This window comes from Crocodylus siamensis, chromosome 2 (genome assembly GCF_052110815.1).
Source record: "Crocodylus siamensis isolate JL-2025a chromosome 2, ASM5211081v1, whole genome shotgun sequence".
Classification (NCBI taxonomy): Eukaryota; Metazoa; Chordata; order Crocodylia; family Crocodylidae; genus Crocodylus; species Crocodylus siamensis.
This window is the reverse complement of record NC_143396.1, coordinates 281,764,712-281,785,248: the sequence shown is the minus strand read 5'-3', so window position 1 is coordinate 281,785,248 and position 20,537 is coordinate 281,764,712. Positions and strand designations below refer to the sequence as shown.

The 20,537-nt window shown below is 43.4% G+C and overlaps 1 protein-coding gene across 3 annotated transcripts in view; it reads left to right on the top strand.

Annotated features, from left to right (window-relative positions):
- Positions 1–20,537, top strand: part of SYNE2 (spectrin repeat containing nuclear envelope protein 2) — a 280,784-nt gene that overhangs the window by 113,846 nt on the left and 146,401 nt on the right. For all 3 annotated transcript variants that reach the window (XM_090034211.1, XM_090034213.1, XM_090034212.1), the window contains 14 exons: positions 1,670–1,870; positions 2,897–3,068; positions 5,006–5,118; positions 5,954–6,156; positions 6,559–6,678; positions 6,768–7,050; positions 7,795–7,964; positions 11,142–11,454; positions 12,860–13,024; positions 13,872–14,228; positions 15,412–15,531; positions 15,984–16,151; positions 17,580–17,732; positions 18,326–18,592. In XM_090034211.1, coding sequence (XP_089890337.1) covers positions 1,670–1,870; positions 2,897–3,068; positions 5,006–5,118; positions 5,954–6,156; positions 6,559–6,678; positions 6,768–7,050; positions 7,795–7,964; positions 11,142–11,454; positions 12,860–13,024; positions 13,872–14,228; positions 15,412–15,531; positions 15,984–16,151; positions 17,580–17,732; positions 18,326–18,592 — 2,805 coding nt within the window. The remainder of the gene's footprint in view (positions 1–1,669; positions 1,871–2,896; positions 3,069–5,005; positions 5,119–5,953; positions 6,157–6,558; positions 6,679–6,767; positions 7,051–7,794; positions 7,965–11,141; positions 11,455–12,859; positions 13,025–13,871; positions 14,229–15,411; positions 15,532–15,983; positions 16,152–17,579; positions 17,733–18,325; positions 18,593–20,537) is intronic.

Here is a 20,537-nt window from a genome sequence, read left to right as displayed (position 1 = left end):
GATTGCACCACCCTGGGAGGTAGCCTTTTCCACAGTCTGGACACCCTGACTGTGAAGAAGTTTTTCCTAATGTTGAACCGGAATCGATCTTCCAGGAGTTTGTGCCCGTTACTCCTAGTTTTCCCTGAGAGTGCCCTGGTGAACAGTTGTTCACCGAGCCCTTGATGTACACCCCGATGTAGCAGTAAGCTGCTATCAAGTCCCCTCTCAGCCTTCTCTTATTCAGGATGAAGAGTCCCAGGTCCCTCAGCCTTTCCCTCAAATGGCTTGCTGTGCAAATCTCTGACCATACAGGTGGCCCTTCTCTGGACTCTCAAGTTTTTCCATGTCCTTGTTGAAGTGCGGCGCCCAGTACTGGACGCACTACTCCAGCTGTGGTTTCACCAGTGCCGAGTAGAGCAGAAGAGTCACTTCCCTAGTTTTACTGGAGCTGCATCGATTGATGCTTGCCAGGGTATTATTTGCCCTGTTGATCTCCAGCGTTGCACTGCCGGCTCATATTCATACTGTGGTCTGTGATTACCCCAGGTACCTTTCATTCGTGGTGCTGGGCAGTTTGGCGTTGCTAAGCCTGTAGGTGTGTGTGGAGGGGGTTCATCCCCAGGTGGAGCACTTGACATTTCTTGACACTGAACTTCATGTAATCCTGATCCGCCCAACTTGCTAGCCTCTCTAGGTCTGCCTGTATCTGCAGCCTATCTTCAAGCGCGACCATGCTTCTCCATAGCTTGGTGTCATCCACGAACCTGACCAGTGAGCTCTTCACCCCCACATCCAAATCAATGATAAAGATGTTGAAAAGTACTGGACCAAGCATGACCCCTGAGGGACCCCACTGCCCACTTCTCGCCAGGACGACACAGATCCGTTCATGAGACCTCTCTGGGTCCCACCACACAGCCAGCTTCCTTCCCACCTGTCTGTCTCATGGTTATGCCCACAGCCCTCCAGTTCTCTCATGAGAACATCATTCTTGTGAGAAATATAAAGAAATTGGTAGCTTATTGTTTGCTGTAAACAAAACGACTTTTTTTTTATGTTGCTTACCTCTTGGCATCTGCAGGAAGTGAATTGTAGTGTCTTTGCAGCCATGCATTAGCCTCTTGCATTGAGGACAAACTCTATTCTTGGGGAGCGGCACACAGCCCCAGTAAACAGTGGGATCAGTGTGGTTTTACTAGCGTGGGGTTGTACAGGGAGCTGAGGCAGCGGGAGCGCATCCTTCTGTTCTGGAGACTGCACTTGGCAGGAGCATTATGTGCTCCAGCAGCAATTGATGGTGTTTCAAGGTGTGGGCATGGCTGTGTAGGTAGGTTTAATGCTAAGGATCAACAGCAGCTGTGCAAGCTATGGAGTGACCTAGCTGCTATTCTCCTAGGGACTTGTTCCATTGCTCCCTATCTCCACCAGCCCAAAGTGTTGTCTCAGGTGTTTTGGTGAAAGATCCCTCAAAAAAGATGAGATTGGAACTTTTCTAGCTGGAAGAGGTGAAAAGAAAAAAGAAAATACAGAAGTTTAGAGTATAGGAAAATGCGATTGAATGCAAAACAGTTAGATATTGAAAAGAAATAATCACCTTCAGCTCCCTTTGGTAGCTCTTACCCTTTTCTAGGGGATCCAAGTCCAGTAAGAGCTTCTTATTCTGCTTCTGTATTTTTCCAATGTTAAGGTCATCAGATCAACTGTTGTGAACAAAATGGAGCTGATAAGAAAGCACTTATCAACTAAGCTGGGAGCCAGCGAACTCAGTGGTAATACAGCAGAACTAAAAGGAGACCTTGACCTGGCCAAGACACAGATTGGAATGACTGAATCACTCTTAAAAGCTTTATCTCCTTCTGACACTTTAGAGATCTTCACTAAATTAGAGGTACCATACGGCAAATTATGCATCTCCTGTAACTTCAATAATCTTTTCTCTCTTCCTGTGCGTTTTTCTTTTATCTGTTTAAAATGAGTTACATAGCCAGAACAACAAAGTGAAGAGTTTAGCGTAATTTTAATATTTCACAAAGTTACCAGAAGCCAGAAGGAAAATCCAGCTTTCTTTGGGCAGAGAACTGTAAGTCCTTTCAGGTATCTGAGCCTGATAACAATGCACCATCCCAGAATATTAAAATACCAGTACACTGGGGAATGCCCTCTTAGGTTTTGTTGAGCTGTATTGTAGGGCAGTATAACTTTGCTAGGAGCAAACTCATCTACAGTGACTTCCCACCTGGGCATCCCTATATGCAAGGGGGAATTTCCTGTTGTCAGTTTAAGGCAGATTTCCACCCTGTCTGCACCAAGGAAAGGCATGAAATAGGACCGAAGGTCCGGCCTCCTGTTTCTGGAAACACTTTAGATCTGACAGTCATCTAGGTCTAAGTTTTGCCTAGCCTTGTCTTCAGATCACAGCAGTTCAGAGGGGTCAGACTCCATGTTTTGGTGAAAATGAATAACCGTTTCCTTGACAGGTGCATGTCTGTTAAAATAAAAAGATCCCAAGGAAAGAAACAAAAGAGCCTTCTCTGGCTGCTTGAAGATTAGAAGAGTTAGAACAAGTCCCTGCACTCAGGGCAGATGATACAACCAATGGCACAAGCTAAATCATAACTGTTATATGGGCATGAAATGTATTGCCTTCCTATTGTTTCCACACATCTGTTATATGGGATGCAGAAATACGTGTACACATGCTGTTCACAGATTAGTGTTTATTCTGTTCATTTGCTTCACAAATAATTTACCAGCACTTTGACATGTTTGGAAATAGAAGCAAAATCCCTTATGATGAAGAAAGACGCCTTCTTATGACAAAGTTTGAAACAACTTTGTAAAATATTCCACCCCCATCTTAAATTTCCTTGAACAGGTTCTGAATGACTTTTTCTTTCCTTTTTCTTAAATTCAGGAGATCTATCAGAAAATTCTGCAACAGAAACACCATGTGACATTGCTTGAAAAAGAGACAGGTTGTCTGACCCCTGAGGTGGCTGAATTAAAGAAGCAGCTTAAAAGTATCACTGATTTATTTAATACAAAGAAGCACATTTTCCAGGATCATTTCCTCGGTCTTTTGAACTGTAAGCAAAAAAATCACTTTTAAAAAATGGCAAACCCATACTAAGAAGGTGCTGGCTTTAGGGCAAATATTTTATTATTTTGGTTCAATGACTGAAATAAAAAACTTCAATTTTTACCTCGGAACAAAATCCTGAAAAAAAAAATATGTTGCATCAAAACAAACATTGATGCTGTCTCTCACCTCAGTCTTATTAAGAAATTAGGTGACTATGGCGTTGACGCCTACACAGTGAGATGGGTCACAAATTGGCCCAAGGGCTGCACCCAGCGAGTGGTGGTGGATGGGTCATATTCAGCCTGGAGGGATGCGGGCAGTGGGGTCCCCCAGGGCTTGGTCCTCGGGCCCGCACTGTTCAACATCCTCATCAGCGACTTGGACGAGGGGGTGAAAAGCACCTTGTTCAAATTTGCAGATGACACTAAAATGTGGGCGGATGTGGGCACGCTGGAGGAGAGGGACACGCTGCAACTAGATCTAGACAGGTTACGGGGTGGGTGGGTGAGAATAGGATGGGATTCAACACTCACAAGTGCAAGGTGCTGCACCTGGGGAGGAAGAACAAGCACCATACCTACAGGCTGGGGAACTCCCTTCTCATCAGTGCAAAGGCAGAAAAGGATCTTGGAGTCATCATTGACTCCAAAATGAACACGGGCTGCCAACTGAAGTACACAGTCAGGAAGGCCAACCGCAGCTTGTCGTGCATCCACAGATGCATCTCAAGCAGGTCCAAGGAGGTGATACTCCCCTCTATGCGGCACTGGTCAGGCCGCAGCTGGAGTACTGCGTCCAGTTGTGGGCGCTGCACTTCAGGAGGGATGTGGACAACATGGAGAGGGTCCAGAGGAGGCCACTTGTATGGTCAGGGGGCAGCAGGGCAGGCCCTACGAGGGGAGGCTACAGGACCTGAACCTGTTCAGCCTCCACAAGAGAAGGCCGAGGGGGGATCTAGTGGCTGTTTACAAACGAGTCAGAGGGGGCCAGCAGGCACTGGGGGAGTCCCTGTTCCCGAGCACTGCCAGGAGTGACTAGAAATAATGGTCATAAGCTGGCAGAGGGTAGATTTAGGCTAGATATCAAGAGGTGCTACTTCACGGTCAGGGCAGCTAGGATCTGGAACCAACTTCCAAGAGAAGTGGTGCTCACCCCTACCCTGGGGGTCTTCAAAAAGAGGCTAGATAATCACCTAGCCAGCGTCGTTTGACCCCAGCATCCTTTCCTGTCCATGGCAGGGTGTCGGACTTGATGATCTGCTCAGGTTCCTTCTGACCCTACCTATGGAACATGTTGTTCAATTTACAAAATGTCACATTGCATTGCTGTGTTTTGTACTGGTTGGAAAAAAATTAACCTAAATTTAGCTAAATTTGGTTTGAAACACTTTTGAAAATTAAAAAAATTAAAATAAAGATATTTTGCTCAGGATGCTGTATATGTGAAACACTTCTAACTTTTCCAGTTTTTTCTCCATTTTATGTGCCAGGCACGGGCTGGGTCAGATCATGAAGTATTCTTTAAATAGCTTGTGTAATTCCATTAAAAACAAAGGAGTTATGCTGGCAAAGAATATTTACCTGTAGTAACTGGGAACAATAATTCCTGAATAGTATCTGTACTAGAGGTTAGATAATCAACAGGAAAGCAGAATATTACATGGCATATTATCCCAGATATTATTTTTTTAAAAAAGCAGCATATGATGACAGGCCTCTTGAGTTAGGCCCTCCATCATGTCACATTTACTGTCAATGCAAGGTTTGATTTCAAGAGAAGGAAATAAGGACTTCAGTGTTTTCTGCCATGTTGCATATAGTGAAAAAGAGGATCCAAGGACAGAATTCATGAATAGAATTATTAGAAGGTTACCTGAAATCTTCGTAATGAATAAAGATTTTTGCTTACTGAATATTAAAGTCAAACTATATATATTTGCAGATCAGTGTAAGAATTTTAATGACTGGTTCAATAGTACTCAACTGTCCTTGAAGAAATGTTGTGAGCCCTCAGAAACAAAACCGATATTGGAAGAAAAATTGCAGCAGCTCAGGGTAAGCTATCGGAATAACTTAAGTTCGAATATTTGATTCATCTTGAAATTGCAGTCAGCCATTCTGTATTCCAGGGTAGATTCACAGACTGAAGCTTGTAAACGTAGATCTTCTCAAATTTAAAGAGTGTTTTGAGTAACACAAAACAGTTTAGGCAATTAATGGAGTAGGTAATAAAATTGTGCTAAGAAGTAGACATCTGACAGAAAGCTCTAAAGTAGAATTGGAAAGGTCAGGAGCTAGAAGATACTAAATTGAAGTAAATGGGACTTAAACACCTGCCTAGGCACTTTGCTGAATCAAGGTCTTGAGGTCAGGATTTCACTTTAGACGCTAATGAAATCAAAGGCATAATTTCCTTTGTCCTTAACAGAGCCAGGAGTTCACCCTAACTTGGAGAGATGTATTACAAATGGAAAATGGAAAAGGCATATGAGCTCTCCAGCAGACAGTGCTAGTGTTAGATAATGTTAGCGGCAGTGTAAGATAAAAGAAGTGAATATTAATGAGCAAATTTAATATGAAAATTGTGGGTAGTTGATTTCTGCTTATGTTTTGTGTAGTTTCCTCTTTTGATAAGAGAATCTTTGCCTTTTCTTCTTTTTCTCCTTCTTCTTTACTTTCCTATTTCAGTGGAATTTTTCCCATTTGCTTTTGGTAGAAATGGGTTTTAAATGAATAGCAAACTGTACGTATGTCTGTAAGCAACTGCAACAGTCTTAGAAAGGGCTGATGGTGATAACACAAATTAAGAAGTTCATGTAGATTATAAATAGCTGGTCTATAATGAACTTGCCAAATGTAGCTCTGATTTGTTCTGTTTGCTTTTATTAAGAGCTTCCTAACTTTTGAGGGCAAAGACAGAGACATCCAGGAGGTGAAATCTCTTTTGAATAAAGTGAAGAATTATTTGCCCAAAGCAAGTGTTAATGAGTTGAGCAACAGTGTGAGAGATCAAGAAGCTGAGCTACAAACAGTAATCACCAAATGTGAGACCCGGGAACAGGAACTTCATACCACTCTACAGCAGCTCACTAGGTAAGAAGCTAGACTTGACTTCCGGCCACTTAGTTATAGATGGCATAAATGGAAATTATCCTTAAAACAGACGCAATAAAAGACAAGGCATCTGATTTTCAATGAAGAATTTACTGAGGAATCTCTTAATGGAACCTGAAAACGAGGAAAACACTTCTCTTTCACTTCCTCTTAACTAAAGAGGGTCACAAGGGCCATGATTCAGCAATGGACTTGGACATGTGCAACATGAGAACGGTTCCATTGACATGGAGTGGGCTGCTTACAGGATTTGCCTTGCTGAACGAGGGCCATGAACTTTTCTCAGCATTTATGTAAAAATGTTGTTGTCCGTGGCTTTTAGCAGTAACACATGTAATGGTTTGTCCACCTACATACATTTTATATGTTATGTTTCTTTAGACTTCAAGAAGACACCACTGGTCTGAAGGACTGGCTGAATGCTCAGAAGGAAGAATTACAGGAGTCCAAAAGGGAGAAGACAGATCTTGAAACCTTTTACCAAGAACTAATGCAGCAGAGGTAACATTGCCTTTGCGGTATCTGCCTTATGAAAAATCCCTTCATTCTGTTACAGCAGATAGACAGTGATTAATTTATTATGTTTTCAGAGAGCAGTTTGACTCCCTGGCTCAGCTGTCTCAGTCATTGAGGGAGGCTGGGTTCACAGGCGATGGAGCCATTTCCGAAGCCAGCCATCTTGTTAGTAGGTATCAGGTGCTACTGACAGGCACCAGTGAAATGCTAGGAGTTACACAGATGCTGTTAAAGGACCCTTTTGAAGCATGTGCAGAGAATTTGTCTTCCTGGATGCAAAGACTTAAGGAATCAGTTGTTGGCATGAGTTCGCAGGAAGGAGAGTTGCCTTTGGAAGAAAGGATACATCAAATAAAGGTACACTGGCAAACTTGCTATCCTGCTCTTGGCAACTAACAAAAAGATATGGGGAATGCCTGGTGTGTGATTCCACTATTATCCAGACATATTGCATTTGTGGTTAGAGTGTACAGCTAAGCACATGGTTTTGTGGTTTACTAAACACTTGGGGTGAGATTTTGTGCTGCACCTCTTTGATCAGTACAGAACTCACAGCCCAGAAGTGGCTTTTTGCACCCCCTGCCCCAAATCCCCAGCAGTTTCAGAAGCTGGAAAGATCCCTAGCATCCTATATACAGCCTTGGAAGCTTCTGAAAGGTAGGGCAGCATCTCTTTGGTTTTCCTCTTGACTGCAGCGGTGCCCAAAATGTGTTCTACTGCTGCATCCCTGACACAGACCTCCCACCCACCATCTCTAGTATGCACTTTATGCTGGGGCTTGCAAGAGAATCATCAGAAGAACATTTTTGCAGTGCCTGAGCTAGAATAACTGAGCTATAGCTAGATCTTTTACAGTCTTTTTCTTCCCATGGAGGGGCTGGCAAGATTATGAAAATGGGTATAAAAATATCAACCCTAGTATCTAAAGTATATTATTGCCTTATATTATGAGAAGCATATGGGCGCATTGTTCTTCTGTATTGATTAAATGGAATGTGTGTTCTTCAGAATTGTAAAAATAAAGTTAAAGCTAGATTATTCATCCCAATAAATGAACGAAATATGTTACATGTTCTGCTCCTGCTTCTTTGTTTAATGCAGGAAATCATTGTATGCAAAGAAGAAGGAGAGGCTAAAATACAAGACCTTGTGGCTCTTGGTGAAATCTTAATGAGCATGGAGGGAACCAAGGAGACAACTATTCAGCAGACTATTTCTGAACTCCAGAATCAGTGGGAGTGCACTCTTCATTTAGCCACTAAATATCTCAGGTATTGGGGAACTTACAAAGAGACCAGTACAGCAGCTTGACTACTAATTCCTCCTCCTACCTGGCATTAAGTTACGTTCAGGTTCTGTGCGCTCTCAGTTTTTTAGGACAAGAAAGCGACAACTTTAAAAATGCTTGAATTTCTGAACTCTGCAAGGGGGCAGATTGAGACTGTGAGCTACTGGCCACATGTGTGGCCTGGTGATGGGGCATGAAGAGAGAGTGGGATTTGCTAGTGGGGTTTGTATCTGGCTGAACCAGAAGCCCTCTGTGAGCACAGGATGGAGCTAGCAGTTTTGGCAGTCTGAAGGGGTGCAGTGGCTGTTCCCTTCCTCCCTGCCCCGATGCAAAGAGCAGACAGTGAACAAGCCCCACATTTGGGGTGGCTGGTAACATCCTTAGCCTAGCACCTTTCCATGCTTCCAGTGAGATGGTAATAATCGTTGTCCCTTTGTGGCACCATGGGACTTAGTCCTGTAATGCCACGGGTATTTATGATAGGACCAAGGCCAGATTTACATTACATAAATCCCAGCATGGAAAAGGTCTGTATGTTGCTAACAGCACAGAGGCTTTTAAAGATGAGTTTGCTTTGGCTCTGTGAGAAATTCTTCTTTTTACTTAACTGAAACAGTTTTTTCAAGAGTAATTCTTGATTGGTTCTGTTCATAGTCAAATGAGATCAATTAAGTTACTTTGCACTAACCCCACTCTAATCCAGAGCACATTTTGGCCATTTTTTAAATCTCTACTGGTAAGTGTTAGGTAAAATGGGCAAGAATTGGACAACTAAGGCCACCTCTACACATTACATGTACCAGAATTAACTGGTTAATTGGGCAAACTACCTTAAGACCAGCTACACATGCAAAGTAGCTATCACGCCATAAAAGCTCCAACCAGTTACAAAGATAGACCTCACAAATGTGTACTAGCTTTATAGCTCATTGCTATCAAGCTTTAATTTGCACATGTAACAGGGTCTTTCCTGCGCTGGGAGCCCTGTTAGCTGATGAGGCTCTCAGCTGCTGTCCTGCAACTGAGAGGACTCTCCGACCCAGCAGCTGCTGACTCTGGGTCCTGGCAGCACAAGGACACAGAGTCCTACAGTTGTGGATGCTGGGTCCTGGCAATGCACCTCCTGGTGCTGGCAGGGCACAGCAGTGAGCCCTGGGGGTTTCATATGCCCCCGAGGCTAGGAGATCATGGCAACTGTGTCTCCTAGCTGGGGTGGTGCGTGGGTGCCCCTGTGGCTGGGAGGCCCCTCAACTGAGGGGCTTCTAGCGGCAGGAGACTGCTTCTTGCTGGTGCAGGGGGAGCCGAGGATTGGGCTCCCTTGCACTAGCAATCAGGCATGACGGGATCTAATGCACAGTCCTACAGTCATGTGTCCTATCATGCTTATGTGGCATAGCAGGAGGTGTGATCGTGTGGATTATGCATTAGATCCCATCATGCCTTTACCTGCATGCGGAGAGGGGGCCTAAAGCTCTGATTTTGGAGAAGCAACAGCAGAAGCAATAATTTTAAGGTCGCTGGCTCCCACTATAGGTTTGGTTCTGCTCCCACAGTTGTATTTGTTTATTTGATTTATATGCCATCCATCCCAACAAAGGCTCAGGGTGGCCTACAGTAAGAACACACAATAAATTAAAAACAGGAGAGTGGCAGAAGGACAAAACAGCTCAGAAGGGAACTAGACCACCAAGATAAAGTAGAGGCCCCATAAACAACATCTTAACCTAGTTTTTTGTCATTCACACCTGCCCAAAGCAGGTCATACAGTACTTCCAAACAATAGGCAGAATACATCAAACAATTTTGTTCTTAACTTCTGTCTCATTCGTATACTTTATAAATGGAAGGGAATTGATTGCTAAATACAAGTATTTCAAGCTATTCAATTACAAGTTAGCTTCCATGTAATGAGCACTTAGTACAATTATTCTATAAATGATACTTAGTAAGAATGATCAGCAATCAGATTGAGTCCGGTCGTGCTTGCTGTTTAGCATCTCCTCAGAAGAACATTGGAAGAGATGGGAATTAAAGTATTTGACATCTATGAGAAGATGCTTAGAAACGTTCAGGATTAGACCGATCGCTAGTAAATGTAACATACTATCAACAGCAATATAACTCTACCATAGGAAACTTAAATAGTACTTAACACATGTAGACATCCCATGCTTGAACCATTGTGCAATGAAAGAATATTAAGAATATGAATCTGGAAGGGAAAAAAAACTGTTGTATCACTTAATAGTTCCAGGCCCTTTTCACCAAATTATAACCAAACTAAATAGATGTATTTTGATCTGTTCATATAATATAGATACATTTTTAGGTGTTGCTCCCACATTCCATCTACGCAGCATATGCACTTACCCACTCATTTTGTGAACACGTGAATGTTGCCAGTGGCCTTTTGTATGAGTAACCACAGTTGCTTATTTTGGCAAATGCAACCAATTTACGCACTCCAGGGGTGCACACACATTTATGGAACCAACAAATTAAAATGATTTGCCTGCAAAGTCAGAGTTTGTGGAGTGAGCAGCAAATTTTGATACCTTGACCTACCTAGCGTAGCTAAACATTTTCTTTAAGAGATGTTGCTCTTCTCATGATCTTGAACACAGTTTTATACATACATACACACACACACACACACACACACTAGCTATACTTACATATTGTACATGTACATATTTATACACTCCTACGTATAGACACACATACATGTATGTATATAGCACATATATTTTGTAGTGTGTTACATTTTTTAAGAACTCTCCGACCAATGTTCATAAATACAACAGAACGAGCCTTGGTAGAGATCATCCTTAAATCGAGGGATTGCCACTGTCGAATGACGGTTCTTGTATTGGAACGAAAAGCCTGAGCCAGTAGATGACAAATGCTACTCACTACATTTTCATAGGCTGTGAGCCAAAAGGAGCAAAAGGGGTTTAGGCATTCAAATGCTATTGAAATGCAATGGGATGTGGATGCCATTCTCCTCTTGACCCCCTTGAAAATTGCAGCCTGAACACTGTCAGTAAATTTGCAACCCAGAGAATAAGCCTCATGATTATAAACATTTGATCTATGTGCTTGTATTTCAATAACTCTAACAAGTACTATAAAATATTTTAATTCTGGTAATTTTTTTTAGTTACCAAGAACAGCTTCAGCTTCAAAAGGAGCTATACAGGCAATGCAAAGACCAAGTAAGACGAGCCCTGACTGAACTGAAACAGCAGCAACAGGAGTTAGGTTTTGATCTTCAGCCTGGTTTGCAGGAGAAACAAGCTCAGTTAACAAAATATACAAAACTTTTGTGGGAAGCAGAGGGCTTCACATGCCAATTAAATGAACTAAAGAGCCAAGAAGATAACCTGCAGGACTACTCAGAGGATCCATGCTGCGTGGAAGAATCCTGGCTAGAGTTAAAACACCTTCATGAAAGTCTCCTCCTCAAATTGCAGGTTGGAATTACGATGCCTTTCCTTTTCATATTGATCGCTTGGGTGCACTTCTTTCAAGGTCTTCTTACTTGCTTGCTGCTTTTTAAGCGATCGGATTAGAATGATGAGGTATGAAGTGAGACACTCAAAGTGTACTCCTGTTCTAATCTGCTTCAGTGAAATAATGAAAGGTAAATCTTCTTTGCATAAACTGGAAGTTGTGTGTTGCAGGTTTCTCTGCAAATGGGACAGATTCCTTTCCTAGGTCAGTAGAGTAGTGATGTGTGGGCGAACAGGGCCATGAGCCCTGGGCAAGATCCCTGGCACTGCTTGTGGCGGGGTGAGAGGGGCCACTGGAAGAAAGCTAGGAGGCATGCCTCACCCTCCTGTTCCCCATACTCCCCTCCCCCTGCACCCTGCATCTACCCTACAGTGGTTCCAGCTCCAGCAATAGGAAGGGCAGTGTGGGTGCATCTGTGTGTGGTGCAGGACCAGGCTCGTGCCTGTGGTTCACTGCTGCTGTGGGAGATGTCACCTCTTTTTGCCTCCAAAAACCAGTGTTAAAATGGTCACTGAACAGGCCTATAGATGGCAAAAAACAAGGAGACTTCTCCCCCGGGCCTGCTGCATCTGCAATGTGCTGCCACCACCCAGGGCTCAGTACTGGTCAGTTACTCCTGTGCCCCAGGACATGAAGAAAGTGAGCCCTTGTGTTTCTGCACTTTCACTTTGCCAAAGAGTACATGACTAAAGTAAGAGCAAAGTGCTGGTGAAATCAAGCTGAAGAGCACTTTTTCTAAGATCTCTTCCAAAGATACAGATTGTCCAAGTATCACACAAAAAACTTGCAATAACTAACAATATAACAGCTTGGGAAAGCAGCAGTTGGCATCTATTTATACGGACGTATGCCGTGCCTCTACACCTCCCCTTGTTTTTTTCCCTCCAAATCCCCCTCCATTCTAGACAGTAGATGGATCTTGAGGCTATCCCACCACTTACAGTTATTGGTTACTTGTCTACGGTCGTGTCTGTAATGCGCTAGATCTTTTCTAGACATTCAAGAGGAGGGAATGGTCCTTGACTGGAGAAACTTACAATCCAAGAACAGACAGGCAGACAAGTGATACGGGGAGATGGGACAACTACATACGGTTTCTTATGCAAGCATGGTTCAGACTGTTTTTATTCAGTACATCCAAATCTGTTGGTGGATACAGCTGTCCAAGGGTGGATCTGGCTGATAGATCATAATGAATACCGTTGCCATTAGCTCTTGTCGCAAATCACTGGCAGATTTTTTCATTTCTAACCCTTTCAATCCCAAACTGCGCTACTTTAAATCCTTCTCTAAACATCCATTCCTATAAGCTGTGTTGTGTGCAAGGTGATGCTGCACTAAATCTAGAAACTCTCTGGATCTTAGAACCTGGTGCAGACGTTGGAAGGTCATGTTCGGGAACACCAGCAGCTTCAGGACATGATGAGCAGCTTGAGTACCACACTGACAGCAGCCTCTGAGGAGCCTTTAGATTTTACTGATGCCTCAGTAGACAAGCCAGCACCCAAGCAAAGACTATTGAAATCACAGGTATGCCATTTTCAGACACTGTAGGAAATGGATCCGTATGGCAGGTTCACAGCTTCTAGGGAGAATCCAGTTTAGAAAAGAGACTAAGAAAACTCCAAAAAGTAAGGAGTTAGTGATACGTTGCCTTGTTGTGTAACTGTGGGACTAATCCTGCCCCACTGGTCTCTAGGATGAGAATTTACTCTAGGTTGAGTAGCCGGGTGTGCGTGATTCCCTTTCTTTTCTTTGAGGCACAATGAGGAGAGATTGGGCACTAAGTGTTTCAGTTAGCCACAGCTCAGAAGGAAGAGTGTCCAGGCAGAATAGCACAAGAGGACTTTGATCAGTCTGAGTGTTAATTTAGTTAATTCTTTATTAAAATTTGGGTATTTTTTGATTCTGTAAAAATAAGATGCATGTTGCCCCCATGAGAGGATGAAGGTATTGAGGGATGATGTGCCAGCTCGTACCATTGTTCTATGAAATCAGGCATCTTCCAGCACTGACTAGTTCCTCCTATTTCAGAAGCAAAGTAACTTTCTCTAATAAGTTGGGAAATGCTGTACATGGTAGAAATAGGGGAATGGTTATTATGCCTAGTGCTATTCCATTATTTTCTTAATTTGCATAGCAGCAGATTGCTCCTGGTCATACAAATGCCCATTTCCTTCAAAGAATCCAGGTGCACTATTTGACTTTCTGCAGCCAAGTGATGGGCCTACGTGAGCTTTGTCATGGGACTTTCAGCAGAAGTTGTCCCTCATGGCACACGTTAATGATTTTAATGTTCGGCTTTGTACAGTTGTCTTGGTATGGAGTAAATAAATGAAGAGGCTCTTCAATAAAAATATTTCCCTTCTGTTTAAAGGAACAACAAGCACCTCTTAATCGATGTGATGACACATTACAGAAGATTATGGTCTTAGCAGAATCAGTTAAACAAAACACCTCTCCACAAGGACAGAAGTTTATTACGGATGAGGTTGAAACACTTCAGTGTAAACATGGGAGTCTGAAAGACAGACTTGAAAAAGTCAAGCAAGAGGGTGAGAATATTTTCACTGACACACTCGAGTCTCAGCATGTCTTCGCTGATGCAGTACAGACCCCAGATAAGTTGCATACAATGAAAAAGAGGGAAAAGGAGGTCGTTTCTCATACTCCCATTGCTGTTGGAGAGAACACCATGATAGAAGAGCCAGAGGAATGCTGGGGAAAAAATAATGTAAGTATATGTGTTCACAGTAACAAGAATGAAAGATTGTGTGTCAGGAAGCTGAAGTCTCTTAAAAGCATGTTATGACTTAGACCAGTGGTACTCAACTTTTCGTTTAGCAGGCTGGGCAGTGTTTGGTCCCTCCACAGGCCAGATGTGGCCACTGGACCCAATCTGGCCCCTGGGACAAACACGGCACATAGTGGGAGGGACAGGTTCAGCCTGGCCCTGATCCAGACATGCAAAGGAAGGGAGCTTGGCTTGAGCCTAAACCAGACCTGCAGCAGGGAGGGGTCACGTCCTTGCCCTGAACCCACCCCACCAGGGAAGGAAATGTGGCCCAGCCCTGTGGGAGGAAGGGGGTGTGACCTGCTCCCAACCTAACCAAGCAGGAGGAGCGGGGGCATGGCCGAGCCCTGAACCAGCTGTGCAGGGGGAAGGGGCATGGCTCGGCTCCACAGGGGAAAAGCGGCATGGGCCCAGATGGCCTGGACCCAGCTTGGGAAAGGGAGCATGGCCTGGACCCATGCAGGAAGGGAGAAGGGGCATGGACCAGCCCCAGCCCAGCCGCACAGGGCCACATGGGGAAGGGTTGCGTTTCAACAGGGCTTGAGATTTTGGCAGCAGGGAGGGGTGGCAGTATTAACTGCCACTGTTCCCCCCATGACAAATTTCCCAACGCCTCAGGAGCCCCATGGGCCAGAGTCCAAGGCTCTGTGAGCTGCGCTTGGCCCACGGGCTAGATGTTCAACGCCCCTGACATAGACTGTTTCAATTTTATAATTAAAATTTCCATAATTTGTTTGTGTATGCATCAAAGCATGTTAAAGAGGAGTCAGTGTATTGCAGTGGGGTGATAGGCATGTTTAAACTTCTCCCTTACACCTGATTCGGTTTGGTTTTCTTTGGTCAAATGTGTAATGAAAAAGAAAAGCAATGGTAAAAGGGAAAACATGCCGCGAGCACTCCTTTTGGGTAAGAATCCTAGGCAACTTCTTTGGCAGTAATACCATGCAAAATAAGAGACAGCTTTTAAAGTGTTTGCATCCTTTGTGATAACTCCACAGCACAAGGATGGCTTATTATCCTTTTTCCATAGGTTCCTTCTTTGTAACACAAGACAATATTTTTTTTAATTTTAACTTAAGAGAATGAAATTGGGTGGTTTTTTCCCCGCCACTATCTTTCTTAGGGCCAGCCTTTATATGGAAATGACACAGAGAAAGAGCAGCAAAATAATCTGGATTCTAAAGAAAGCAGGCTGTTGCCAGCTAGTCCTCTACCGTCTCATACACCAGAGCAAACCATGCAGGTAATAGATAAATAAGTGCTAATTAAATGTGAATTTGTGTGTTAACATGTGCTGAGACCCTGTGGGATAATCAGTATAATTGAGTCTGGGTTAATTTTCCAGGCCCAGGGATTCTAGATGGTTTAAAATGCCTGACCTACTGGATTGTTAGCTTTTGTCACCATTGCCTGCCCTTCTTTGTGGATTCAAGCCTCTTCCATTGTCTTTGCACAAACACTGGTTTACTTTGTTGAGGTATCCAGCACCCTTTCCTTTTACATTATTAAACTTCATCTTAATAACACTCATCATCAAAATAATAACTTAGGGCTGCATTTTGCAACAAACGCTTGGCTTTTCTCACTGAGCTTTCCTCTTGACTTCAGTGGATTTCTTTTAAAGTGAGGTGCTACTCAGAGAAGGTGCTGTCAGAATTTGGCTCTTACTGTTAGTAACTTTTTTTTTCAAACCAGGAGGAGAAAAATACAGGGAGGCAGGTGGTGGCTGAACCTGATGGTGTTCAGGAGAACCTTCTGGACAGAGAGACGAAGCTACAAGGAAGCAGACCCCAGCTGGAAATGCATTGGAATGGTGCCTGTGATGAAGGTGTCAAGTTGGCAAAGAAAATGAAGCAAGCAGAGGTAACCATGCTTTAGGTGGTAACGACCCACTGAATTGTAGAGGCAATCATTTGATGTTTAATTACAAAGGGAAGGCTAGGAATAAAAACTTCCGTTCAGTTCCACTGAGACACTCTTGTCTTTGTGTAGGGAAGTCTGTGCTCAACTCCCTGGTCACAAAGGTGAGCCTGCATTCTGTATGGTCAAAGGTGTTGTCACCGTGACTTGATGACACAGTTAGGAGCCATGTGATCCCAGGAATGATCCTAAACCTGTGATATTCTTTTACAGTTTTTCTTGAACACTCTTGTTCTGCTTGCATCTGTTTAGTTATTTACAATTCGGTTTGTAAAAATACATGCCTATGGCTTAGGATCTGGGCAGATTTGCAGATTGAAAGGAACCTGATTTAGTAATCGGTGTATGATGGGTAGAAATTGGTTACCCCAAAACCTGTACTGGCCAATGGGCAGCTCATGTCCCATGTTGCACGCTGGCTAAAGGGAGTAGCAGTATGGGGGTACTTCTGTGCTGCCTTCCACTAATTGTTTATCCCCTGCCAAGCAGCACGGGTATGTTCTGGACGTTCTTCTTCCAGTGAGGTGGATGGGATGAGCCAGGCACTCTGTGGTGCCTTAGTTTGCAAAACTATTCCTCCCTGCTGTGCACTGGACATGGTATTTGGTGCAACAGATATGCTGATAGACATCCCTGGCAAAGTTTTTTTTCCTTTCCTCAGAGCAGCGAGGGAATAGGGAAGTCCCAGAGTCACTGAGATGGTCTCACTCATAGGCTGCTTCAAATGCAAGCGCAACATGTTGCTCCTTTTTCTAGACAGACCATTTGTGTCAAATGTCCAGTCCCAAGAGAGTTTTGTAAGCAAGCAATATCCAGCAGAGCTCCCTGTTAACAAATCCACCCCCACCAAAAGCCTCAGCATGCAGCTGGGGGTACTGATCCAACGAAGGGCAGATTTCAAGGCTATGCACTGTTTACTGGGAATGCCCTGTAGGATTCTGGAGTGCCTGAAGAAGTGCATCAGTGGATTTCTTGATCTCATTGAATTGTACATAGGGAGACATTTGCAGTTTCTTACCATGTATATACCCAAGACCTGGACTGCGGAGGGCTTAATAGATCAAAACTAGCACTTAGTGTAATGGAATATAAAAAGTGTAGGTCAAGGGAAGAAGAGAGCTAATTCATCACTAATCTGCAATTTTTCTAAAATTTTATGACAAAATTACAGCACTGCAGCTTCTAAACCATTTCTTTTGCCATAACCCAGCCCAGGGTATACTTATGTGACATAGTTGTATTTTTCCTCATTCATTAAGCTGTAATTATAGGCTTTATGTCCTTGTCATCTCAAGCACTGTAATTGCTAGTCAGCATGTCTGATTAGGGCTTTTTGATTACTTGTTCCTTTTATTTCCCTATCACCTCAAGGAGAAATCCAGCATACAGAGAAAGGAGGATCAAGCATTCAGAGAAAACCTTCATCAGTTCGAGCAATGGCTGAGCAGTAAGGAGCAAATGCTGAATTCAATAGCAGCTGAAGAGGAGAGACCAGCAGCTGAAAAAACAGTTTCGGTTCTTGAGGTAACTCACAATCAACTCATTCCATTAGTAGTCTTAAAAACTATTGAATCATAGCAGGTCACTTACTTTTTCTGTTTCAACTTCACTTAAAGTTCTGTTATAAAAGAGAAGAAGCAGCTCTCACAATAAAAGTCAATTTATTTTTGTATCCTACTGCCTTGTGCCTGTGATGACTACTGGTCCTTAGCCAGACAGCTGGCCATACCATGTGTTTCAGTGGATCTCTTCAATGAGTAATGAATCATCACTGCTACCAAATTAACTCTTTTACTACGTGGGCTTACTAGTGCAAAGGGTATAACACCCTGGCTTCCTTGTAATTGTTCAGGAGATGGAAGGAAATATCCTGCGTTTGGCATACATGGCACAGCTTTCTCCTGCTTGTCATATGCTTCTATGTTGTTTCAGCTACAGTATGACTCACCACTGAGCTCACCACCTTCTTCAAAGAACGTGGGCCTATGAATGAATATGCAATAATCTGGCTTTTCTTTGTCTCCATATTTGTGATAAAGTCCTTCCTGCAAGCAGCTGACATTTCTGCAACTTCTGTCACTAAAAGGTTATCATTATTTTTCTTTTTGACTTGTCAGGCACTAAAAGATAGTTTGAGCGAAGGCCACAATTTCCTGTGCTTAATAAGCCGAGATAGAGAGTTGCTACTGAAATCAGGAAAAGCACCGATTGAGGATAATCTTTTGGAGAAACTTCAGCAGCAGTGGGTGTGTTATCAAAGGAAATTGAATGAAGCAAGTGGGAAGCTGAAAATGCTTCAATCCCCTCCCCTTTTAGCGAGTGGAAAAATATTGGACACAGCAGCTCTCACTCCACGTATTGAAAACTATCCACTGAAAAGTCAGGTAATAATCATTTGTCGGCTAAGCTAAGTAACCTTATTAGTTGGAATGTATTGGTAGCTGCCATTGCACAAAATAGTGGCACTTGAGATTACAAGCTACAAACATACATGTTTGCAATTTTAACAGAATAATGAATGTTTTTTCCTAGTTCCTACTGTGTTTTCAGCATAAGAACACAGTAAGCATCATAACTTTTCAGACTTAATATATTAGTATTGCAGTCTTTGATCTTGTAATTCAGGTTGCATTTGAATTACCTTTGTTTCTGCTGTGGGCTGAACATGTAGTCATTCCATGCCTGGAACTGAAGACAAACGTATGTGTGCAGGGATGTTAATAAGTGTGATGGCATAACAATGCTCTGGATCCTTGCGTGGCATTTACCTTTGAAACCTGCCTGCTTGCCACCTAGTTTTCACTGAATAATTTTATTGTGTTTGAAGTCTTAACAGCATAAGTGTTATGGAAAAAGTACACAGATCTACAGAGGAACCAGCAGTAACATCTCCTAGGATTCTGCTTCTTCCTGACATGAAGCTGGCAAGAAAACTACAGCAGGGTAGCCTGCCTCTTTAAGGCTCAAGAGTCTGGGGCCAGGGACTATGAATCAGATGTGGGGGAAGTGGGCAGGTGCTCTCTATCAGACAGGATGGAAGGGAGACTGGTTTCTTCTCCAGTCCCTGGAACGGAGGGGCTGAGAGGAAGAAGCTTCTGATTGTAGGAGTCCATTGTGGACAGGAAGGGCGTTCTGCTACCCCAAAGTGTTTTTCAGGTTAGAGATTTATTCCTCAGCAAAGTATTAATTGAGACGGTTCCCTGCCTGCTGTGGGCTGTTACTGCTCCTCAAGGGTCCTCCTGTCCCTTTTTCCTTCTAGATCTGCTGCAGGAATCTGCCTCTTGCCTGCAGCTCTCTGTAGGGAGCACCTGACTTCTCAGCTGCTTCTCATTTGGACAAGTCTGAGAAGCCAGGCTGCCCTGTTGCTAATACCCAGGTCTCAGCAAGCCATAGGCTCTGTACACCTCCTTTGCTGTGGCTCACAGCAATCTCCTAATGAGATCCCCAGTTCCACTTAAAATAGGACTTGTACAACAGTGTTGCTCACAGTCACCCTTAGAATAATAGAAGCCATTTCCTTTGTAAGCCACAGACTAGATAGCTATTGTGTGATGTATGATGATTACCTTAAAGCTGGGCTGAGCTTTGGTTCAGTGCCTTGTTTGAAAGGCATATAGCTGCGCTACCTCGAAGATGCCCTGACGAAGACCTGGAAGTCGGACTTTGCTTTGTTTCCTTGTTCTCTGCTTCTATGCAGATGTAACTTGCCACAGCTCTTCATTCAATGTAGGAAACTTTTTTCCCCTGTGCACTGGCAAAGCCCTTGCCACAAACCAATGCCATATTAGAGAATGGGAGCAGAATGGGCCCCTACTTCTTTCCTTTTGCCTTTCCACCCCAGAGAAGGCCTGAGTTTGCACCTGAGGTGGCATGAGCTTGTCAGGCTGTGACGCTGGCAACGTTAACTCTGCTGCACACGGAGATCAAGGAAGGGCTGACCTGTATGCACTTCTAGGCTGAGTCATAATGCTTGTTCCTTAAACCCCCAGAACTAAAGCACAGGCTTGCAGTATCCACATCACCCCCTGAATTTTCCTTAGTTTCATGTCACTATTTATTTTTTTCAGTGTTTTGACTTAGTTACAGTCTGACCTGGAGGGGGTGATTTCCCACTCATACTTTGATAGCTAGAGAAGATTTTTCTGTTTGCTTCAGGTTTATAATTCTCTAGGGTCTCTTAAAATGAAACCTAATGTTTGTCTCAAAATTGATAAAATAGCTGTAGCTGCATAGTTGGGGCAAATGGAAAAGTACTCTGGTTCTTCAGTGAGTTTGTTTTTTTTGGATCCGTTCTGAATTTAAGTGGGAAAGTAGTGGGATCAGTTCAAA